Raw genomic sequence first — 24,718 nt, 5'->3', positions numbered from 1 at the left:
TATTCACAGGTTCGTTTTGCCTGTTCTTGAACCGCCTATAAATGGAATCATCCAGTATGTAATAACCTAGGTCTGGGTCATTAAGCATAATGTTTTTGAGATTAAGCTATGTTGTTTTTGAGTATCAGTATTTTGTTCCTTTTTATTGCTGAGTAGTATTCAGTGTATGAATACACCAGTTTGTTTATCATTCTTCTGTTGATGGACACTTGGGCTGTTTCCAGTTTTGGGCTAACATGGATAAAGCTGTTACGAACCTTCTTGTACAAGGCTTTTTGGGAATATATGTTTTCCCACTTCTCTTGGATAAATATCTAGGAGTGGAGCTGTTTGGTTCATAGAGTAGACTTATGTTGAACTTTTTTAAATTGTTTGTTCCATTTTGCACTCCCACCGGTAGTATATGAGAGTTCCAGTTGCTCCACATTCTCACCAATATTTGCTGCTGTTTGTCTTTTTCATTTTATCATTTCTAGTGGGTGTTCAGTAGTATCTCTTGCATTTCTTTGATAATTAACGATGTGGAACACTTTTCCAAGTGCTTATTGACCATTCAAATATCTTGCTTTGTTTCTTCATGTCTTTTTCCCTTTTAAAAATTGGGGCTGTTGACTTGTAGGAGTTTATATGTTCCAGATAAAAATCCTTTATCAGATATATGTGTTATCAAGATTTCATCTATTTTCTTATGGTGTCTTTTGATGTGCAGAAGTTTTAAATTTTTAGTAAGTCCAATTTATCAGGTTTTTCTTTGAGGTTAGTGCTTTATATGTCCTCTCCAAAAAGCTTGCCTACCCAGAGATCACAAAGATAGACTCTCTTATGTTTTCTTCTAGAAACTTTAGAGCTTTAGCTTTTACATTTAGGCCTGTGATCCACCTTGAATTATTTTGTGTGGTGTGAGTTAGAGGTCAAGGTTCTTTTTTTCTTTATGGATATCCTTTTGTTCTAGCACCATCTATTGAAAAGACTTTCCCCACTGAATTGCTTTGGCACCCTTGTCAAAAATGATTTGACTGTAGGGGCTGGCCCAGTGGCGTAGTGGTTAAGTTCACATGCTCTGCTTCGTTCAGCCTCAGAGTCTTACAAAAATAGACCTCAGGTATAGCTTGTAGACTACTGCATATTATCTGCAAATATAGTTTTATTTCTTCTTGACCAATTCTTTTGCCTCTAATTGATTTCTTTGTTTAATTGGTTAATACTTCTAGCACAGTACAGAACAGTTGTGGAGATAGTGAGCATCCGTGTCTTGTTCTTGATTTAGTAGAAAGGTCTCTAGCGTTTTCCCATTATGTAAGATACTGGCCTTAGGACTAAGGTATATATTTTTTATCATGTTAAGCTCGCATTCATCAATTGTGATTTCTTGGGCTGGCCCTGTGGTGTACTGATTAAGTGCACGTGCTCCGCTGCTGGCGGCCTGGTTTGGATCCCGCGTGCACACCGATGCACTGCTTGTCAGGCCATGCTGTGGTGGCATCCCATATAAAGTGGAGGAAGATAGGCACAGATGTTAGCCCAGGGCCAGTCTTCCTCAGCAAGAAGAGGAGGATTGGCATGGATGCTAGCTCAGGGCTGATCTTCCTCACAAAAAAAAAAAAAAATTTCATCAACTGTGATTTCTTGAGTGTTTTTATAAGGAATGGGTTTTAACTTTGCAAAAGGCTTTTTTAGCATCTTTCAAGATAATCATCGAATTTTTCTTCCTTGGACTTTTTAATATGGTTTATTCCACCAGGTTATGGCCTATTATTTTCTTACTGTGATGTCGGATTTTGTTTGCTAATATTTTATTTAGAAATTTTGCATCAATACTCATAAGTGATATTGGTCCTTCTGTGTGTTTTTCTTTTATTTGTACTCATATCAGATTTAGGTGTCAGTGTTATACATTATAAATGTATAAACATCATAAAAATGGTAATTTTTCCTCAATTTTCAATGCCTTGGAACAGTTTATGGAGCAGTGGAACTAGATGGTTGAAAAGCTGGCTTGAATTCCTCTCTGAAACTATCTGGGCCTGGTACTTTTTTTGTGGGGTAGTTTCTTAACTTTTTCTAGGGAAATTGGTCTGCTTAAGTTTTATATCTCTGTTTTCTGTTTTGGTAATCTGTATTTTCCTAGAAAAGTATGCATTTCATTTGGGTTTTCAAATTTATTAGTATGCAAGTGTGTAAAAAGTAGTCACATGTGTTCTCTTTTGTATACTTGTATTCTCTTCTCCACTCCTCTCCTCCCCACCTTTCTTAATCAAGTTAGCTAGTGGTTGTCTTGTTAATTTTCAAAAAACCAGATCTGTGATTGTTTAAATTAGGTCTATTTTGTTCTGTTCTCTATTTCATTGATTTCTGCTTTCATCTGTAATATTTCCTTCCTTGTGCTGTTTTACTTTGCTCTCCTTTTTTACTTGTCATTCTTTTATTTTACTTAAAAAATTGTTTATTACTATGGATTTTCCTCTTACCACCACTTTATATGTATCCAAGTTTCTGACATGTAGTATTTTCATTATTTAAAAAAAATTGCCGTAATTTTTGAATTTCCTTTTTCATCCACGAGCCTTTTAAATAGAAGGCCTTTTGATTTCTAGGTAGAAGGCCGTTTTGTTTTGTTGTTGATAATTTCAAGTTTTACTGAATTATAATCAGAGTATTATTTGTAATATTTCAATTTTATAGAACTTTCTGGTATTTCCTTTGTGACCTGATTATCTTCATTGATCATTTTGTTTAGGTCTTTTAAATCAGTTTTTTATTCAATTGATGTGTCTCATACTGAGTGGAATATTACAGTCTCTTATTTGTGTATTTATGTATCTTCTTGCATCTCTTGTAGTTTTGCTTCATAAAGTAGTTACTATGTTATTTGGTGCACAGTATTCATAATTTTTATATCATTGTGAATTATAGCTTTTGGTGTTAAAAAGTGCCTTTTTACGTTTAATGCTTTTTGTCTTGGATTCTGTTTTTTTCTTACATCAAAGAGGTCTTTTTAAAAATTGTGTCTACTTGCTTGAAATACTTTGTTCATATCTTTATTTTTATACTGTCTGAGTTTCTGTTTCTTGAATACAGTATATGATTGGGTCTGGCTTTGTAAGCCAAATTGAAATTTTTTTTCTTTTAGTGGCTGGGTTAGGTCTACTCAGATTTATTTTTATGACTAATACTTTCAGTCTCAACTTTGTCACAATATTTTATAACTGTGTATTTTATTTGCTATATTCCTTTTTCTGTGATATGTCGTCTTTGCTCTTTAATTTTAAAAAATATTTTGTGGCATTTAAGAAGGTTTCTATTTTTCTTTTACTCATCTGTTATCTAACCCTCTACTATCTGTCAGTTGCTAATGGCATTCCTTAACTGCCACTTAAGCCTACACAATGGTTTACTGATTCTCTTTTCCTCCTTTCCTCTCTCCCTCTCAGTGTTTGTTACGTGTAACATTTGTACACTGTCTTCTACCTCACCTCAACATTTGTCTGAGTAATATATTTGGATATATTAAAATCCTCACTATAAGTTCTTTGGCTGTAGTTTTTGCAGTTGTCTCTTTGGTTATATAAAGCTTATTCTCTGAAGGGCTCTTGAGTGTTAGGTTCTCGTAGGTTGAAACAACAGGGCCAAGGCTATCATAGGTTTTCTCATTGTAAATTCTGTGCCTTTTCTGCTGCACCTTGTTACCCTTTTTGATACATACTGAATGTCCAAACCAGCAAACTTCCATTATGTTTGTAGTGAGTGTCTTGAAAGTGATATAAGGCATGAGCTTCATAGTTTGGTTTGGGTGGAAGGTTAATTGCGTTTCTTGTTGCTTTTTTTCCTTTTTTCTTTTTGCTGAAGATTTGCCCTAAGCCTAACACCTGTTGCCAATCTTCCTCTTTTTGCTTGAGCAAGATTCACGCTGAGCTAACATCTGTGCCAGTCTTCCTCTGCTTTGCATGTGGGTTGCTGCCACAGCATGGCCATCAACAAGTGGTGTAGGTCTGTGCCCAGGAACTGAGCCCAGGCCACCGAAGCAGAGCACACCAAACTCAACCACCAGGCCATGGGACCAGCCCCTTCTTCTTGCTTTTTAAAGGTTGTTTTACTGATTTTTCCTTCTCTCTTATCTTACAGGACCAAGCCATATGTCATTCTACGTTCGAACCCACAAAGGGTCAACACTTTCTCAGTGGTCTCTCGGCAATGGCACCCCAGTCACAAGTAAAGGAGGGGACTATTTTGTATTTTATTCCCATGGACTTCAGGCCTCTGCGTGGCAGTTCTGGATAGAAGTACAGGTGGGAATTTCCCAGCAAGGCTGGTACCATTGATCAGGTTCCCAGGTGGTATTTCATAAGAACCTTGGGATCAGTATTTTGCCTTCATTGAACTAGAGAACTAACTAATTTTCTCTGCCAGGTCTTGGAAGAACAGCCTGAAGGAATGGTCACTGTTGCTATTGCTGCCCACTATCTCTCTGGGGAAGACAAGAGATCCTCCCAGCTGGATGCTCTGAAAGACAAGTTCCCAGACTGGACATTTCCCTCCGCCTGGGTGTGCACCTACAACCTCTTTGTGTTTTAATCTTGTGGATGAGCTCTAAGTACATGCCAGTGGGGTACTCCATGTGACATGGTTTCTCCCTGTATTTCATGGATGTTTGTAATATGTCAGTGAATTTTAATGAGCATATGTTCAAAGAGCTTTGTGGGCTAACACTCTTCAGGGCCAAGACTATAATGGTTATGCTGTGGGGTAGTGATGCATGGCCTTTTGACACTTGAAAATGCCAGTTTTCTGGCGCTTAAGCACATGTGGGTACTGCCACTACACACATATGTCATTTTATATGACCTTAAGGACAAGAGCCAACAAACCACTTCAGTAGTTGTCCCCTTAGGATCACGAACCATGTAGAAGGTACTGTAAGACCACTGTTAATGAGACATGACACTTCCAATTAAAGCCCAAGACTACTGGTTGCGTCAGTGGATCGTAGGTAAAGTATCGTTCACTGCAGTGATGATTACCCCTTGACTCTGTAGGTCATTAGAAGGCTACTCACTGAGGCCCCAGCCTGTGCTGAGAGCTGTGCTTCTTCAGGCAGCCTCTCGATTGTGCTTTGCATCTCTGTAGTGAAGCCCATGACCTCTGATGCGGAAACCTTGCTGAACTGGTGACTCCTGTCCTGACATTTCCCTCTGCGTTTCCACAGGCTCTTTTTGTTCAGAATGTTGATTGGGCAAATAGATGACCTTAACTGCCTTCCTCAGAGCACTGAGTTGCCCTAGTGGCTATTCTGGGGTGGAAGAGGCTGGGCATTTTATATTTATTCTCTTCGTTTTGTAGGAGTCTTCTGTTAACCAAGGTTAATCCTTTAGGGCATAATTTTATTGATGCACTGGGTCCTTATTTTTGTCTGTTTTCCAGCCAGTTGAACAGACTAGTTTCTCGGTAACTTACTGTCTGGTAGAGCTGGCTTTCCTGAGACTTGAGCTTGTGGCTTGTACTGGAATGAGATCACTATACCTATAGCTATTGGTGTTCAGATTCTGCACACGATAGCAGCCCGAGGGTAAAGGTGCTTTTCATTTTGAAGAAGATGGCTGTGTAGCTTGTAGGGCATATCACACCAGTGCCTCTCATGTCGTCTTGGCTCCAGCAGTGGAAGGGCTTGATGAGATCAGTGGTAAATTCTGCTTTCTTTTTTCCATTAACAAATGTAAAAAGTTGGACAAATTTTGTATTTAGCAAGCATAGGCCAAAAAAACATTTTAAAGAAAAGCCACAGTAAAACAAAAAAAAGAGTAGCACTTGGATCTGCCTGAACAGAAAGAGCACTGTAAGTGTGTGTTGCAGGAGGAAATTCTTGAAGCTGCTTGTGCACTGTGTACAATATGCTTTCTTAATCATGCTCCTCAAATTGCCTGCCTAATTTGTGACTCCTTAGAAACTGACTGGGCCCACACAGACAGCAGGGCTGCAGCCAGAGCTGAAGGACAACATGTTGGCTGTCACATCCATGGACACTGGAGCCACTACTTTTCCTGGACTTTGTAGAAACCATATTATTACTAGTCTCAAGTGTTGCAAGTGTCTCCTGCCACGTTTATCTGTCAGGCAGTACATAAGGTTTGCAGTTTTTATAGCTTGTATAGATCACAGTTGTGGAGAGAAAGAAACAGTAATATCTCAATGAATTTAAAAATACAGGCCTATTTTCCGTCCCTGTAGTTAATCTGAAATAGATTAGAAATTATTTATAGGAAAGAAAAACAGCAAAATCCCAAGTGTTGAGGAAGGACATTGTATGAAAAACAACTAGTTCCCTGTGATTTTTTGCCTTTGGGAAGGATGCTGTTACTCCTTTTCAGAAATAATTATGGTTTTCTTTTTGCCTTTGGGTTATTTTCCTATGTAAACGATTTTTTTCTTTTGCGTTATAAAGCTTTGATATTGTGCAAGATCTGCAAGAAGATGCTCACTAGTCTCAGGGCATGCTTAGTATTCTGGGATATTGTTTTAATGCCAGAATTGGTTAAGTAATTACACACAATAGTCATGGCTCTATTAATAAGCACACTGTCAGATCTGTAGCCTATGAGATTAAAGAACGTGTTCGCTTTTTTGAATAGCTGATCATTTGAATAACTTATTTCTAAAAGGGTGTTGTCAAATTCTAACAAATGCATTATTTCCTACAGAATTTAAATGTAAGTAGCACAGTACTGCACATTCAGGGAAAGTGTCAAGAATTTTGATTTTGAAGAAATCCTTTCTTAAAATTTGCATTGTCTGACTTAAGAATGGTTGTTGTATCAAGGATTTGTTTCCACAGTTTAGCAGATGTAAATAAGCATGATAGGATTCCTAAAATGTTACCGCTGAGGGGGCCATAAGCCAGCCTGACTCAGGAAGCTGTAGGAAGAATGATCATGTCTGTCCATTTCATTTTACTGGTTTGCTGACTTAAATGTTGCCTTACAATGTTATTGACATAAAAATTTTAACATACTAAGTTAGTTTCTTTAACAGAAACACAGATCTTTATTATGTTCTCCTGTATCCCCATATTTGAAGAGTTATTTATTTCAAGTTTGCAGAGCCTTTTTTTTTCTTTTTTTTCTTTTTGCTGTTTTAATTTTTTTTTTTATTGATATTTTAATGGTTTCTAACATTGTGAAATTTTGGGTTGTACATTTTTGTTTGTCCATCACCCCATATATGACTCCCTTCACCCCTTGTGCCCACCCCCCACCCCCACTGCCCGGGTAACCACAGTCCAGTTTTCTCTGTCCATGTGTTGGTTTATATTCCACATATGAGTGAGATCATACAGTGTTTGTCTTTCTCTTTCTGGCTTATTTCACTTAACATAATACGCTCCAGGCCCATCCATGTTGTTGCAAATGGGACGATTTTGTCTTTTTTTATGGCTGAGTAGTATTCCATTGTATATATATACCACATTTTCTTAATCCAATCGTCAGTCGAGGGACACTTAAGTTGCTTCCACTTCTTGGCTATGGTGAATAATGCTGCAATGAACATAGGGGTGCATAAGCCTCTTTGGATTGTTGATTTCAGGTGCGTTGGATAGATTCCCAGTAGTGGGATGGCTGGATCATAGGGCATCTCTATTTTTAATTCTTTGAGGAATCTCCATACCGTTTTCCATAGAGGCTGCACCAATTTGCATTCCCACCAGCTGTGTATGAGGGTTCCTGTTTCTCCACATCCTCTCCAACATTTGTTGTTTTTTGTCTTGGTGATTATAGCCATTCTAACGGGCGTGAGGTGGTATCTTAGTGTTGTTTTGATTTGCATTTCCCTGATGATTAGTGATGTTGAGCATCTTTTCATGTGCCTATTGGCCATCTGTACATCTTCCTTGGAGAAGTGTCTGTTCATTTCCTAAGTTTGCAGAGCCTTTTAAAGTCTTTTTAAAAATAGCTGTTAAAAGATCTAGACGGCTCATGTAGGTATAACTGCTGTTTTAATTGGTGATGTGAGCAAAGAAGTCAACATGGATATGTTAGTTTACTTCAACTGGAATCCTTTTCACCATGGAATGAAATTGTTTATCTGAATTTCACATAAATTAATGACCTTTTATTTGGTAAATGTTAAGCTTTGGAACATTTCGCAGTTTTAAATTGTCTCCATTGGCAAAGAAAATCACTGAAGGGCTAATCAAGGATGTTCTTTTACTGGGGGGTAGGGGTAGGAGGGAGGGAAGAAGAAATTGTCTTTCAACCAGAGTGATCCACATTCTAATCTCCACACATGGAAAGGCACCACCACTCCCCAAAATAGAGTTGTGAGTTCCAAGATCTCTGTGCAAGTTATTTCGCTTTCTGAGTGAATTCCCTGGAAACAGTTCAGTACACGGTGAAGCAGCTGAACAACTTCTATTCCTAATACACCTTGCCTTCTTTTAGGGCCAATAAAGCCAAAATACATTTATTCCTCTTTATGTCTTTTTATTTGAAAAATATCTTAGGCACATTTAAAGTGCATTAATATTTTTTTGATACTATTTCCTTGATTTGTAAAAAATGTCGATAATTTCTTTTCTCTAAGTTTGGCCCTACACCATGACCAAGTGGGATTTATCCTAGGAATGCAAAGTTGGTTTAACACCTGAAAATAAATAGAATAAAGGACAACCACCATATAATCATTTCAATAAATGCTAAAAAAATTTTTTTGACAGAGCCTAACGCCTTTTCATGATTAAACACACTCAACAAACTAATAACAGAAGGTAACTTCCTTAACTTGATAAAGGTCATCTATGAAAAACTCACAGCTAACATAAAGTCTGAAAACTTTCTCCCTAAGATCAGAAAGAAGACAGTGATGTCCACTGTTGCCACTTGCATTGAACATTGTACTGGAGGCTCTAGCCGGGGAAGTTTGGCAAGAGGCACCCAGACTAGAAAGGAAGAGTTAAAACTAGCTCTAGTTGCAGACCACATGATCATCTATATAGAAAATCCTAAGGAATCCAGAAAAAAACTATTACAGTTAATAAATTAATTCAGCAGTGTTGTAGGATCCAATGTCAATATAGAGAAATTAGTTGTATTTCTATATACTAATAACGAACAATCCAAAAATAATTCTATTTGCAATACCATCAAGAATAAAATACTTAAGAATAAGCTTAACAAAATTACAAGGTTTTTACACCGGAAACTATAAAACATTGCTGAAAAATTAAAAACATAAATAAATGGAATGACATCCCATGTTCATGGATTGGAAGGCTTAATATTACGATGGCAATATTCTCCAAATTGCCCTACAGATCAAATACAACCACTATCAAAATCCCAGCTGCCGTGTGTGTCTGTGTGCACAAATTGACAAGCTGATCCTAAAATTCAGATGGAAATGCAAGGGACCCAAACTAGCCAAAACAGTATTGAAAAAAAAAAATTAGGACTCATACTTTCAAAACTTCCTACAAAGTAGCAACAGTAATCAAGACAGTGTGGTACTGGCATAGACATATAGATCAATGTAGTACACCTGACAGTCCAGAAATAAACCCAGAACATTTATACTTGATTGATTGATTTTTGACAGTTCAATGGGAAAAAAAATCTTTTCAGTAAATGGTGCTGGGACAACTGAATATCCACATACAAAAGAACAAAGACCCCTCACTTCTTACCATATATAAATATTAAATTGCATCAAAGAACTAAATGTAGAAGATAAAACTATACAACTCTTAGGAGAAAACATAGGCAGAAATCTTCAGAACCTTGGATAAGGTAATGGTTTCTCAGATACAACACAAAAAGCACAAGCAGCCAAAGAAAAAGTTGGACTTTACCAAAAGGAAAAATTCTGCTTCAAAGGACAGTTATCATGAAAGCGAAAAGATAAATGACCCAATTGTGAAATGGGCAAAAGATGTGAAAGACGTTTTTCTCCAAAGATATACAAATGGCTAATAATTATGAAAAGACATTAGCCATCAGGGAAATAAATGCAAATCTAAACACTAATGAGATACCACTTCATATGTAACTCGGATGGCTGTAACCAAAAATACAGACAATAACAAGTGTTCATGGTAGAAGCTGGAACCCTCCTCCACTGCTAGTGAGAATGTAAAAAATGGCACAGGCACTTTGGAGTACAGTTACGCATTTCCTCAAAAAATCAACCAGTTATCATATGACCCAGCATTTCCATTCCTAGAGAGAACTGAAAACATATGTCCACAAAGAAACTTGTATGTGAATGTTCACAGTAGCATTATTCATTATAGTCAAAAAGTGGAAACCACCCAAATGTCCCTCAACTGATAAATGGATAAACAAATGTAGTATCCATAAAATGGAATAGTCAGCCTTAAAAAGGAATTACATACTGATATATGAAGATGAACCTTGAAAACATCATGCTAAGTGAAAGAACCCAGACAGAAAAAACCACATAAGATTCCATTCAGGCCGGCCCCGTGGCTTGGCGGTTAAGTGCGCGCGCTCTGATGTTGGTGGCCCAGGTTCGGATCCCGGGCGCGCACCGAGGCACCACTTCTTTGGCCATCCTGAGGCCGAGTCCCACATACAGCAACTAGAAGGATGTGCAGCTATGACATACAACTATCTACTGGGGCTTTGGGGGGAAAAGTAAATAAATAAAATCTTAAAAAAAAAAAAAAAAAAGATTCCATTCATATGAAATGTCCAGAATAGGTAAATCCATCAAGACAGAAGATCTAGAAATATAGGAAAATAGGAAAAATTCAAAACCATTTTTAATCACACCTATTAGAGATGATGCTAGTCTCCTCTACACTTAAATATAAAATTTTGTTTGGTGGAAATCATGGTATGCATAATAACATATCCTTTTTTCATTATATTTTCAACATTTCCCATGTCATCAGCATGGATTGTCTGTTCCAATCTTCTATTGTCAGGCATCTAGGATGCTGCCAACTCTTGGTTCTCCTAAGTAATTCTGCATAAAAACAAATTTTAAATAAATCTGTCTGAAATTCTAGTTATTTCACAAGGAAAATTCTAAGAGGTGGAATAATATAAGGAAAATACTTTTGTGACTTTTAATACATATACTTTTTGCTGTTAACCCAAGATGATGAATAAACAAAAGTTCATGTAATGGTTTTATTGCCCTTTACCAAGCAAAACAATACACATTACAGAAGTAGCAGCAACTTTAATTACAAGCAAAGGTTGACTCTACCCCCAAATGATTTCTTGTTTTGGTATCAGCAAATAATTTAAATGTTATCTAGTAAACTTCAAATAGTTATATTGAATATTTAAATTCACTGGTTAAAATTATGGCTTGGTTTAAACAGTTGATATGTGAACCAAACAAGGCAAAATAAAAAAGTGAAATTAAAAAAAAAATTAAAGTATATGACAAAGTACAAAAGAGAAATTCTCTGTTAACTTGCCAATTTTTTTGCCTTGTGGCCACCTATTTCTCTTAGTTGAAAAACAAGTATCTTACAGAAGAAAAGATTCATTCACGGCATTAACTCCAGGAATACAGTTAACTTATTGGTGCCCTGCTTTAAAGAATGCACGATGAACCCAGCAGCACATTAGGATATTTGAAAAGATCACAGCTGTTTACAATGGTAAATCATTTTTATTGACTGAACATTCACACCAAACATGGACTAGGATAGAAGAAATTTCAGTTTAGTTTCTTGCTGGGCTGCATGTACTCACATGGGAAACATTATTTTCTATCTTAAGATTCAGAGAAAGGTGGTTTAAAAGAAAGGTTTAAATAAAAGTAGCACCAGAAGGACCAGGTACCAATAATCACATATTCCACCCACTCAGGAGTTTTAGTATGTGAAATTATTGCACTTGTAAATGTAAAAAGTAAATGACAGTAAATTACCAAACTCAATAATTTAAAAGTTTGATGAATTTTGAACTAAGCAATTTCAAAATGGTTTTGAGTTTCCCTTCACAGGAAGCCTGGCCAGGACAACTAAATCTAGCCGTTTACTTTAAAAAGCAAGGACAGGACCAAGCTTTATTTCTAAACTGTAATTGCACTATGAGAAAAGAGGCTGTTTTACATAGTGGTACAAATTTGGTCCACATCAAATACGTTGTTATTATAAAAATAAGTTTGTTTTTGTAAAAAATAACATTGCATTCCTTTGTTCAAATTGCACAGTACAAACAAGCTATCTAAATTAATACTGTTATAAGGTAATTAGAAGTACATACAGTGGATATGTGTTTAGTTAGTCTAAAGCAAGTATGCAGTTTTCATAATGTATGAAAACTAAAATTTAAGTCATATCTAGAAATACATAAAACATTTTAAAAGATACAATGAAGAATGCATCCTTTACATACTAATTTTTAGTAGCCGTGATAATGCAGTATTCAGCAGTCTATTTACATAAAAGTCCATTTTTATTCAATTTATAAAAGCAATAAATAAGAAACATTAATTTGCACAAAACCTGTTTCATTTCATGATCAGTGTGACCACTTCTCTTACTTTATAACCAAGCCAATAAACTTGTCTTCCTCTATGAAGACTGCTCATATCTGGAAAGAAGAGCAAGTCCTGTCTTTATTCCAAGAGTGAGTATCCACAGCCATGCAGAATCCAGCATAAAACCTTACAAATTATAATACAAGCCCTAAAAATATGAACAGTGCCTTTGAATATATTTACACAAGAGTATTCACAAAAAGATATAGTTCTTTGATACAAAATAGTTTAGTGGTATCTAATAGCATAATTGATAAGAACCCCTCAGACCTCTGCCCACGCTAATCTAGCAGGACTCAAGCTTGCTACAGCAGGCACACTGACTCACAGGTAGAGCTTCCCTCAATGCAGGACTGGAATTGAACAGGCTAGAAAAGCCATGGAGCACGTCTCCATCACACTGGCACGTGCCAGGGCAGGCATCTATTCAGGAGGCCCAATTAGAGAGTCCAGCACTCTCGATCCAAGGGGGCACACAGGTAGCTCAAGGACCTGATGAGCTACAGCAAGCACCTTAACATTTATTTTTAAAAAGCAGTCTAGACACTCGCTGAACCAGAAAACATGTAAGAAGCTATTAAGTAGTGAAAAAGTAAGCTCATGTGGGGCAAAACAATCCCTATGTTTAAGAGCTACCATCCTTTAAGAATAAAACCAAAATATTCTCGTGTACATCTGTACAGTATTCTTTATTACTTTCCACTGCAGCTTAAAAAATTTTTTTTATGAAAGATGATTTGATATCACATTTTTATGGAGTCAAAGAGAATTCTTAGAAGAGAACGAGTTAGTTAAAATTTAATAATACCTTACCAGAGTCTCTGAGCTAAGTTCTCTCCCTGGTTAAATCATCCACCTAGGTCACAGTGTCCTCAGTTGCACGCTGCTGCTAATTAATACTGCCCTTGGTGATGGTACCCCACTGTTATTAGGATACAGAACAGTCATACGTCCCATCCTGAAAAGGTTCCTCCTCCTCTGCTCGGGTTGTGTCCTCCTCTTTCCGGCTGACCATACTGCTACCTCCGACCTCGCCTTGGGGGATGCTTCCATGGCCAGAGGAGCCCCTGCTCTCCTCCGCCCGGGGGCTAGTCTGTTCAGGAGTCTTACCCGCAGTTATTGGCTGGAAAGCTTCAGGCTGAACCTGCTCTTCTGTTATCTCACTGAGCTTCTGTAGTTGTGGCTTAATGACGTTTAAAAATGGCTTATATCCAGGACTAAAGAGAGGAAAAAGGAAATTAGCTCTCATCTGCCACATTCAAAAGGCTCCAGAGTGCTATGGATAAATCTCTACTAAACATTGATACAGTAAAGGCAATCATAGATGTGGGGGAGGGGGAGAGGTGCAAGGAGGAAAGGCGAAGCCCTAGCCAGCAGAGAGGGGAGCTGCACACAGCACAAGTGAGAGTCTTAAGTTTCTGAGCACTAAGAGCAGAGACTGACACTCTTTATTCCAGAATCACCATTAAAAATCATATTCTACAGTCTAAGGACTAACAGGATTTTAGCCTTGAAAAAGGACCTTCAGAGAACACCTAACGGAAATGAATTCACCAATGAAGGAAAACTAGATCCAAGTAAGGGAAGGCCCAAATCCACACATAAATGGTGACAAAGGGCTAGAATCCAAGGCTCTTAACTTCCATTCACTACTCTTAATTTGGGCTTGCTGGTAACTGCCAGGGAATATTAAATTCACATAGACCTTAAATTTTTATCTTTTCAAGCAGACATTTTTAGGTTATTACCTTCAATTCCACAGAACTACAAATCTCAAGTTCCAGTCTGAGATCATTTGTACTGCATCAATCTTAAGTCAGTGACGTGCATTTACATTATAAACTGACCAACACTATTTCGATGGACATGACTCATTTAAATGGTTGGGTATAGAATGGTAACTAAAGAAAATAGCCTTAAAAATGAACATACGAAAGCATTTTTATTTCTCCTAACCTAAAAATCTCCAAATCAATGAACCAGAACTAAGCCTTAATGTGAAACGGCAGGATTCACCCAAAGACAGCCAAGGTAACAAGCTTAAGGAAACCAGCACTTACCAATCTGTAGAGGCCCATCGGTCCACTGCATGTAGCCCTGTCTTTATGTTCTGTAACATCTCTCCATCTACCTCTGAAGACTGTATAATAACCAAAATCTGGCTGATTACTGAGGATTCTCTAAGAATCAGGCCTATGACAATGCACCAGTCCAGACATCCTGCCTCCATGAAGATGTGTAGCAAATACCTATATATAAGCAGAAACAAAATGATTGATGCTAAGAAGGATCTACAAATGTACAGAAGGGCAATCGTTATCAGAAAAGTAGCGCCTGTACCCTATTTGCCCAGATACCTGAGGAGGCATTCTGTGCTTTCAAAATGCTGAGAAACTCACCTAAGCTGGACCTGGGATTTGTGAGGCCCTTTACTTGCCAACTCCATGGAGATGTGCTCTAGTTCTGACTGAGTTAAACTGAGTGTGGAAAAATTTTCATCCACCATTGTCCAGTCCCCGTCTACCATGGAGCTACTTTCAGTCAAGTCTGTGGCTGAACCAATACTGCATTCATCACCTGGTGAAGAAGTGCCAAAAGTTATAAACAAGCTTCATGTAGAAAATATGTTTTCCTTTAAATATTAGATGTTTCTCAGATGTTGATTTCTCCACAGGATTTTGAACCCAAAACATTAAATCTACTGAGAAAATTCCCATGTTATATTAATAGTAGTAGATATTTTTTTCTAAAAAAAAAATCATTAGAGAGATAACCAGCAATATGTGCCCTTAGATGGAAAAACATGCTACTACCTATGAAGCAGTCTTGCCTCCCCCCAAAAAAAGAAAATCTGGGGCCAGCCTGGTAGCCTAGTGGTTAAGTTTGTGTGCTCCAGTTTGGTGGCCTGGGGTTCATGGGTTCGGATCCCGGGCCCGGACCTAAACAACGCTCATCAAACCATGCTGTGGTGGCATCCCATATACAAAACAGAGGAAGACTGGCACAGATGTTAGCTCAGCAACAATATTCCTCAAGCAAAAAGAGGAAGATTGGCAACAGATGTCAGCTCAGGGCCAATCTTCCTCACCAAAAAATTAAATAAATAATACACAGAACAAAATTTAAAAAAAAAACAAAACAAAAACCTAGCTATAATTAGATTAAGTTTTTAGATTCAATTACCAATATACAAGAAACACAGATGAAACTGTTCAACTAAACCATGAAGATGCAATCACCAAAATCCACATTATGAGAAAATCCACAGAAGCAAGTTTCTTCAATGAATAAATTACAAGAGGAATAAAAGAGATGGGGAGGGGAACAATCACTAAACAGAAAATTAAAAACATAATCAAAATGTGTGAACATTATTTCAATCTTGATTCAAACCATAAAAGAAAATTTAGGACATTATGAAACAACTGGAATTCAAATACTTACTGGATATTTGATGGGATTAAGGGATTATTGTTAAATTTTTAGAGGGACAATGATGGTATTATGGTTTTATATATATATATTTTTAAAGTCTTTTTAGAGATATATACTGAAATATTCACAGATAAAATATATCATGTCTCATGGGGCTGGCCTGGTGGTGTAGTGGTTAAGTTTGCATGCTCTGCTTTGGCAGCCTGGGGGTTGCAGGTTCGGATCCTGGCTGCAGACCTACACACTGCTTATCAAGCCACACTGTGGCAGTGTCCCATATAAAGTAGAGGAAGACAGGCACCGATGTTAGCCCAGGGCCAATCTTCGTCAGCAAAAAAAAAGGAGCATTGACAACAGATGTTAGCTTAGGGCTAATCTCCCCCCCCCCAAAAATATATATATATATATGATATATCATGTCTTGGACTTGGTTCAATAATACAGGAGGGGGGAAGTAGATGAAAGAAATTTGGTCCTGAGTTGGTAATAATTGAAGCTGGGTGATGGATACGTGGTGGGGGGGGCAAGGGGTCCATTATGCTATTATCTCTACTTTTTAAATATGTTTGAAATGATCTCTTTAAAAAGTTTTCTAAAAAAAGCAATGGTACCACTTCATGTCCATTAGGATGGCTACTATCAAAAAAACCAGTAAGAAAGTGTTGGTGAGGATGTGGAGAAACCCTTGTCATCATTGGTGGGAATGTGATATGGTGCAGCTGCTATGGAAAATGGTATGGTGGTTCCTCAAAAATTAAAAAGGGAATTACCATATGATCTGGCAATCCCACTTCTGGGTATATACCCAAAAGAACTAAAAGTAGGGTCTTGAAGAGGGATTTGTACTCCCATGTTCAGTGCAGCATTATTCACAATAACCAAAAAGTAGAAGCAACCCAAGTGTCCATTGATAGATGAATGAATAAACAAAATGTGGTATATACATACAAGAGAATATTATTCAGCCTTAAAAAGGAAGGAAATTCCCATACACAGTACAACAGAGATGAACTCTGAAAACATGCTAAGTGAAATAAGCCAGTCACAAAAAGACAAATACTATATGATTCCACTTATATGCAGTATGTAAGTCAAATTAATAGACAAAGAAAACAGAATGGTAGTTACCAGTAGTTAGGGAAGGGAGGAATGGGGAGTTGTTATTTAATGGATACAGAGTTTTAGTTTTGCAGGATGAAAAGAGTTCTGAAGGCTGGTTGCACAACAATGTGCATATAGTTAACACTACTGAATTGTACACTTAAAAATGGTTAAGATGGTAAATTTTATGTATATTCTACCACAATTAAAAAAAATTAGTAATGGCAGCTATAAGCCTCCCCACATAGCAGAAGCTCAGGTAACAGTGATGACAGATATAAAATCAAGTATCAGGTGAATGCCTGGCCATTAAGAAAACTGCAGAAAATCAGACCAATTGCTACTTAAGCTTTTATAATTATATAAACCTAAACAACAAAAATCACTTTAAAACTTCTTCAGTTTGTAACTTACCCATTACTATAAAGCAGAGGTTGGCACACATTTTTTGGTAAAGGGCCAGATAGTAAATATTTTAGGCTTTGAAGACTAAGAGGCAAAATTAAGGATATTATATAGGAACTTACAAGAGAAAAAATAATTTCCACAAATTTTTATTGATGAAAAAAATATAGGATAGTCAAGTACAATTTTTTTATGATACAGGTCTACTTAAGAGTAGAATGGAATTCTTTATACAGGGATAACATTTTGCTTACTTCAGGTTCAAAGTTAGTGTTTCTGTGTCATCGAAATTGACTGCAAAGGTTCATCTATTAGTGCTGATCTGGAATGAGATTTTTACCTATTTCATTTATCTAAAATAAATATGGTAAAGTATAGTCAAGGCCAATTTGGCCTTGTTCTAGTAACTATCCCCCTCTCCAGCAGATATTAAGGGCTAATCTTCAAGGACACACCTTGAAAGAAAAGAGTGAAGCTCTATCTCTGAAGTGCTACAGCACATAAACTTTCTTCCACAGGAACTAAAGAAGAGCCAGGATTTAAAATGACATTTACCTTTATTAGATAAAGGTGACAGGAAGGCGTCTTGCATTTGTGGTCCGTGGGATGAGGCTGTGTCTGTCTCATGATGGGTAGGGCCAATGTTGCCGAGCCAGCTCTGACTTCGCTGGACATTAGAGATGCCAGCATCTATCTCAAGGTTTAAAAAAGGGTCAGCTGATTGAGACTTTAACAGCTGCTCTCCCACTGCAAGATAGGTCCAAAAACAAACAAAGAAAAAAAATGGGAATTCAAGATGCAGACATTGCTGTTTCCAATTTAGTTTTTCAGCTTCTCTCCCCCTCAACCCCAAATACTAAAAGTTCAAAGCCAATTACTGTCCTACACTGCATCATCCACCCATAAACCAGGGATGTGCGATTCTAATAGACTCACTAGACAATGCCATCTAACAGTCATCTTATATCATCACATATCTTCTTAGAACTAGGCAAAACTTTATTCTGTTCATCTTTTAAGTGATCTTCCTTGGTTCTTAAGATGACATGAAGTTTCCAAATGCCACAATAAAAGGTTTCTGTTTGAATTTTCATAAGTAATTAGAACACTCTTCTTTAAAAGGCCTGAACTAAAAAAACTTTATTTTTTAATTTTTATTTCATCAAAATACTGTTTCACATTGTCCTCTCCTAGTTTAGAAGATTGCCCAAAGCTCTCAAAAATGCATTTTTACCATTTTTCTGGAATGAATCCTGTCAGGTAAGTCACTATTTAGCTTATTTTGTGGTCCATGACTAACCAATTCAAAACTCCTTCCCACAATAAGATAAGTGTGGTAGCTTCTATATTCAGCCAATTCTCAACTTGTTGATAATCTGAGATAATAATGGTTCAATTTATAAATTAGACGTCGAGGTCACAATACTTAGAAACATAGCTTCCACTTTATTTACATCCTTGGTCAAATAGTGGATGTTCCAACTGTTATACAAAAAGTTGGCTTTTATCTGTTCCGGAGTTTGGAATGAAAAGACTTCCTTGAATATCAACTAACAGCAAAATGTCTAAATATTTGGAATAAAATACAATTCTCCTTGTTCAAGTGACACAAAGCCTACATTACCTATTCGGTATTTTCCATTCTTAAAAGGAGAACTGATAGAAGATGCTGGGATGATGGGAAGTGGCCACAGGAAATCTTTGTGGAGTCTCTTCAGGGCTATCACAAAGTTGTCTACCCGGGCAGCTCGGATACGTTCCTTACATAGCCAACTAATTAGTTCAAAGCCCAGCTGGGCTGCAAAGCAGCCAAGGTCCTTTAGCCGAACTTCTTCTAAGAGACGCCGAGCATGTCTCCAGAGCATCATGTCAATATACATGTTCTCAGCACAGTCACTATCTTTGCTCCATCTGTAAGTGGGAATACAAGAAAGCTACAGAACAATCTTTACTGGAGGACTTCACACATTTTTATGCAGCAGCATTGATAAGGCTGACAAGGAGGTAAGACACCCAAGGTCTAATTCTGATTGAAGAGGAAGATAAAGTATCAGGGCTTCTCCTCCACGTGATACCACGACCTGCTGAACAATACCTGGAACACACTAGGCTCTTAAAACATATTTGTAGAATGAAGACATGGAATAGGAAAAAAACAGGCAACAAAGCCAAACCAGGAAAAGAGTGGTGACTGGCTGAAGGAAAGAAAGGGAGCAAATAAATGCTGAATTTGAAAAGACCAATGAAAAGAGAGAAGGAGATCAGATCAAAGAAACTAAGGAGAAAGAAGCGAAGTGAAATGAAGTTTCTCAATGTGAGTTATGTAGACACATAAAAATAAAACCGATTTTTAAAGATTAACGACTGGACTAAATACAGTCTATCATCCCTTACTCATATACGTGTATAACTGGTTTGGTAGCTGGGTAATGTGGTGCTTTCAGTGAGAGGCAGTATTGGAGCATGACTGCCTGGACTCACATCCTGGCTTTGCCACTCTGTTATGTGAACATAAGCAAGTTTATTTTTCTGGGCCTCTGTTTCTTCACTGGTACAATGTGGATAACAACAGTATCTACCCTTACAGAGCTGTTGTAAGGATTAAAAGACCTACACATGTAAATGCTTAGAACTGTGCCTGGCACACAGTAAGCACTCAGTATGTATTAGCCAGTATTTAAATTTAGGGTATAGATGAGAAGCTACTGCTTGCCTGGCAGTTGTTTATCATCCTCTATGGTTGCATTTTACTTGTATATAGCCCATGATTGTGTATATGTTGGAAGTGGGGGTGGTATTAATGGCTGTGATAAGAAAAAGCAGTAAAACATCACAATAAAAAATGTTCAATAAGCTCTTACTATGTGCCAGGACTGTAGTAAGAATATAGAATATAAAAAAAAAGGATTAGGGAAGAGAAAAAACAAGAGCCAAGAACACGTAATGGCACAGGAAGGAATACAAGAACTTCACAAACCAGCGGAGATTCTATTTTATAATGTCCAGTATGAGTTCATAGTTACCTCTCAGGAGACAATAATCCATCTATGGGTGATGTAGGTTTTGGTCTCCAGAATACACTTCCCCTTGGCTCTCCCACTGTTTCATGACTTCTCTGATCAAGAGAGTCACAGGAGAGTCAAGTACATGAGGACTAAATTTTTATTTTTTGTCAAGAGGCATAGTTGGAAATAAGAGTAAAACTGTTAACTGGATTATTTGCACATTTATCTTTCTTTCTATTCTGGTCCTCTATTATCAGAAGTAATTTAAGTTAGCTGCATTCAGAACAGTTACATCAAGACCTACTCCAGTACAAGGGACAGAAACTGTACAAAGAGCAAAGAAGTGAACTTTGGAGGAAGAAAAAAGGGAAGCTTTTTGTGTGGCCTCTAAGCCTTTTGGGAATGGAAAAAAGAATTGCAATTGGATCAAGTAGTTGTTTTCATAAGATTCAATTTTACAAATGTCCTGAAATGCAATGTCACAGAATGTCCTAAAAGCAGTAACAGCTCTTTATTCTTTTACCTTTTTCCAGACGGACCAGATGGCATACTCAGTGTTTTCTGTAAGCTGAATTTACTAGCAGGAACATTTTCAGCTGACTGGGATAAACTGATGCTTCGATTCCTGAAGAACTCAAATCCACCACTTGAACTGGGTTCCTATGATTACATACAGTATGCAGTACAGTTAGAGAAAGATGCCATATAGGTGTATGGCCTAGAGATCTGTGCAATTTTGCAACTAACCTGAGCTGTAGGTGTGGGTGGAGGTGTCTCAGCTTCTCCAGAGCCAATGGCTTTAAGAAATCGAATCATGTGTCGACATAGGTCCCACTTGCCTTGTTCCAGGGCTGTGTTGAACAGAAGGGTGGCATGCTGCCTACTTACTGCTGGGACTTCCATATTCTATAAAAACAACCAAGGAAAATAAGCATTCCTTTTATACTGTAAATGATTTGGGACAATACGAGCAATTCTTTATCTTCACTCAGAGAAGGAATGCAGACAAAACACTGTAGGAAGTAGTTTAATAGTAAGACTAAAAACAGCATTAAAAAGTACCATACGGGGCCGGCCCAGGGGCGCAAGTGGTTAAGTGCGCACACTCAGCTGCAGCGGCCTGGCGTTCACCAGTTTGGATCCCGGGTGCGCACCGACGCACTGCTTGGCAAGCCATGCTGCGGCGGCGTCCCGTATAAAGTGGAGGAAGATGGGCACGGATGTTAGCCCAGGGCCAGTCTTCCTCAGCAAAAAAAACAGGAGGATTGGCAGATGTTAGCATAGGGCTCATCTCCTCACAAAAAAAAAAAAAAAAAAAGTACCATACAAGGAAAAGTGAAGTAAATACTCAGCTGGTGTAATATAAATTATGATTTACTGAACTCCCACTACACTCCAGATACCTTACTTTAACCTTACATACATTCTTTCATTTTTTCTAGTCAATCTGCAAAATAGGTATATTATTCCTATTTTACAGATGAGGAAACTGAGTTAAGTAACTTGTTGAAAATCAGCAGAAAAGCAAGAATATAAATCTAGGTTTGCCTGATTCCAAAAAAGCTCAGGTCTGTCTCCTGGGACAGCGAGTTTTCTGAAGATGTGACTAAAAAAATCTCTGCTTTGGGCAATAGCATGTAGGGCTGCTAGGCAATTAGCATCCTCCATAATTCCTTCACAAATTTAACCTCACTGCCTGCCTTGGCCTTCATGGAAAGGCACCTAATAAACAAGTTTAACTGTAATTATTATCTGACAATCCATAGCAACTTAGGAATTCTGATAGAAAGTTTCCAATTCCATTGCTTGGGAGATCACTGAAAGTCTAAAGAGTGACCTAAAATAAAAAAACAGCTGCGTTTATTTTGTTTCTATTTTTATGATTCAAAGAACCCATTATTTTGAGAAAAACCATGTGCTCTGAGGGTAATTCCTATAGCAGGCCCAAGTCTTCTCAGCTTGCTATGTGGAGCCTAACATGAGGTGTGTTATGATCCATTCTCACGTCAGAGTCCCCTCAGCAATTCCACACTACCAGGAAACAAATCTGTTATTATAGGGGGTCAGACAAACCCATTAATATTCAAAATAATTCTTTATTATTATGTTTCTTATGTAATATGTGCATGTTGTTATATGTATTATAATACATATAAATACATTTCTTCAATATTATTCAAAATAATACTGTAAACTCATTAATCTGTTTTGGCCCATTAATGGACAAATAGGATTCAAAAACCCTGCAATGTTACTTTGATAGTCAAAAACATTTTCTGCCATCATTTGCTAAGACTGAGCTCTTCAAAAGCAAAGATATAAACTGAACAGAAAACCTGACTGTATTAGTTCCTTAAACACAATCACAGCACCAACACAGAACACTTCTTTTCTTTATTCTCAGTTTAAGCTCATTAATTCTTGCACCTTTGTAAGAAGAGAATTGTTACCTGTAAGATAATAAGGTAAGAGGCAGCAGTGTCCAAATCCTGAGCCATTAAACACTCCTCAAACAAGTCCTTGGGGTTTCCAACAGCTGCAAAAAGGTAATTCCACAGGGCATATTCAGTCTTCCTGGCACAATGAACAACTGTCTGCAGGAAGAGGGGGAACTCGGTGATAAATTTTGCCACAGTGGGAAGCAGAGGGTCGGGAATGGGCTCCCGCGAGGTAGCTTCTTCTTCCAGCACTTCATGGAGCATGAGCTCCAGCACGTGAGGGAAGTAAGGTAACGTGGCACAGGACTGAGCTAAGAGCAAGGCTTGCTCCCCAAGGTTCCTGACCAGCAGCTGACGGAGAATGTGGTGGAGGTAGATCTGAGAGGTTCTCTCCACAACACAGAAAGGGAAGAGCACCTCCAGCTGTTCCCTAGCACTGTTCCGAGTGTACAAAGAATCATAGAGCAAAGTGTCATTGACAGCACCAAGGACTAATGCATCTTCAAACAGAACAGCCAGGGGGTAAATGTTGATGTGGAAAGGCAGCATGATCCGCTGGGACAAGAAGGAATGGGGCTTGCGATGATCCCTAGGGAAGAGAGGGAGCCAGACTTTCATCCCTGCACCTCCACAGCTCAGCCAAAGGGCTTCCAGAAGGTGACGCTTCTGCTTATTTGCTCGACACGTAGTCCAGACATTTTCAACGGACTGGGCTAGTACAACAGGAGGACAGAATGGCAGCTGGAGAAGGAGAGACAAGAAGCAGTGTTTTTCATTATAAGTTCTTAAGTTTCTAGGTCCAGTTTTCTAAGTCTTTCAAAATGATGGTACAACTTCTTGGGAAAATTAGGAGAATCTATTTAGTACCCTGCCTCTCAAAGTATGTGTATTTAAATCATAAAACAAAACAAAAAGCAACCCCCATGAACTTCACCAATTTATCCTATTTTCCCATTAGAATTTGCAGTGTAATGCTTAAGCAGTAACATCTGGAGTACGGAACATTTTATTATCATTTTGGGACCTTATCCTTATCCTTCATAAACAGTCTTATACCCAGAAACTTAAGACTAATTTTCAGTACTTTCTCAGTTTCCAAATCACAAGACAATACTCTCCTCTTAAATACTTTTATTCCTTCATCCTAATCCCATACATTCTTAATGTTCTAAATGACTTGCATTTTACTCACAAGTTTTCTTTGGTTAGGGTTATTGTCCTTCTCCCGGATCTGAGGGCCTGATCTGTCCCTTTGCATCATGATAAGCTGTCCTGCAAGATTTAGCATAATGCTCTCTGCATCACGAGCCTGAAAGAAAAATCGGACTCACACTCATTTATAGGTATGTTTTCAGCATTTTCCCTCCAATCCATAATGTTTACAGGTTAAACAACCAACAATAGTTATTGTGTGTGTACTATATACAGCCATTCTGTTCAGCTCTGTGGGAGTATGAGGAACTTTCTGGCTAGGGCAGAACAAGCATAACACAATGCAACTAATGAACAATACAAGTGAACATAAAGCTGAGGGCCGAGCTGATTTATCCCGGAAAAACTAAGAGAACTTAAGAAGTTCATAAAAATGAGAGCTCACTTCAGTGACCTAACTGGCATAGCTGGAGAAGGCTTAAAGGATAAGGTGGGACTTGAAGGCTGAGGAAGATACACTGAGTAGAAGGAAAAGGGATGGTACTCTAGTTGAAGAATGCAATGTAAATGACATGGAAATAGGACAGAACAATTCTACTGAGAAAGTGAGAACAATCTGGCTAGATTAGGGATATTATGGGAAAAATGCTGGATGGTAATACACTTTCAGGG

General features: G+C 37.8%; 2 protein-coding genes across 3 annotated transcripts in view; one reads left to right on the top strand and one right to left on the bottom strand.

Moving 5' to 3' along the window:
- Positions 1-7,006, top strand: part of ERMP1 (endoplasmic reticulum metallopeptidase 1) — a 53,058-nt gene extending 46,052 nt beyond the window's left edge. Inside the window, exons 14-15 of the mRNA XM_058565763.1 lie at positions 4,123-4,286; positions 4,408-7,006. Of these exons, the coding sequence (XP_058421746.1) occupies positions 4,123-4,286; positions 4,408-4,572 (329 nt within the window). The 3' untranslated portion in view covers positions 4,573-7,006. The remainder of the gene's footprint in view (positions 1-4,122; positions 4,287-4,407) is intronic.
- Positions 7,007-11,127: 4,121 nt separating this feature from the next.
- Positions 11,128-24,718, bottom strand: part of RIC1 (RIC1 homolog, RAB6A GEF complex partner 1) — a 155,070-nt gene continuing 141,479 nt past the window's right edge. For both annotated transcript variants that reach the window (XM_058565761.1, XM_058565762.1), the window contains exons 18-26: positions 24,087-24,203; positions 22,907-23,635; positions 21,204-21,362; positions 20,980-21,116; positions 19,076-19,362; positions 18,007-18,198; positions 14,910-15,087; positions 14,571-14,759; positions 11,128-13,727 (exon numbers count right to left, since the gene is read on the bottom strand). In XM_058565761.1, coding sequence (XP_058421744.1) covers positions 13,439-13,727; positions 14,571-14,759; positions 14,910-15,087; positions 18,007-18,198; positions 19,076-19,362; positions 20,980-21,116; positions 21,204-21,362; positions 22,907-23,635; positions 24,087-24,203 — 2,277 coding nt within the window. In that variant the 3' untranslated portion in view covers positions 11,128-13,438. The remainder of the gene's footprint in view (positions 13,728-14,570; positions 14,760-14,909; positions 15,088-18,006; positions 18,199-19,075; positions 19,363-20,979; positions 21,117-21,203; positions 21,363-22,906; positions 23,636-24,086; positions 24,204-24,718) is intronic.

Source organism: Diceros bicornis, chromosome 22, assembly GCF_020826845.1.
Source record: "Diceros bicornis minor isolate mBicDic1 chromosome 22, mDicBic1.mat.cur, whole genome shotgun sequence".
Classification (NCBI taxonomy): Eukaryota; Metazoa; Chordata; class Mammalia; order Perissodactyla; family Rhinocerotidae; genus Diceros; species Diceros bicornis.
This window is presented reverse-complemented; position numbering and strand designations above follow the sequence as displayed.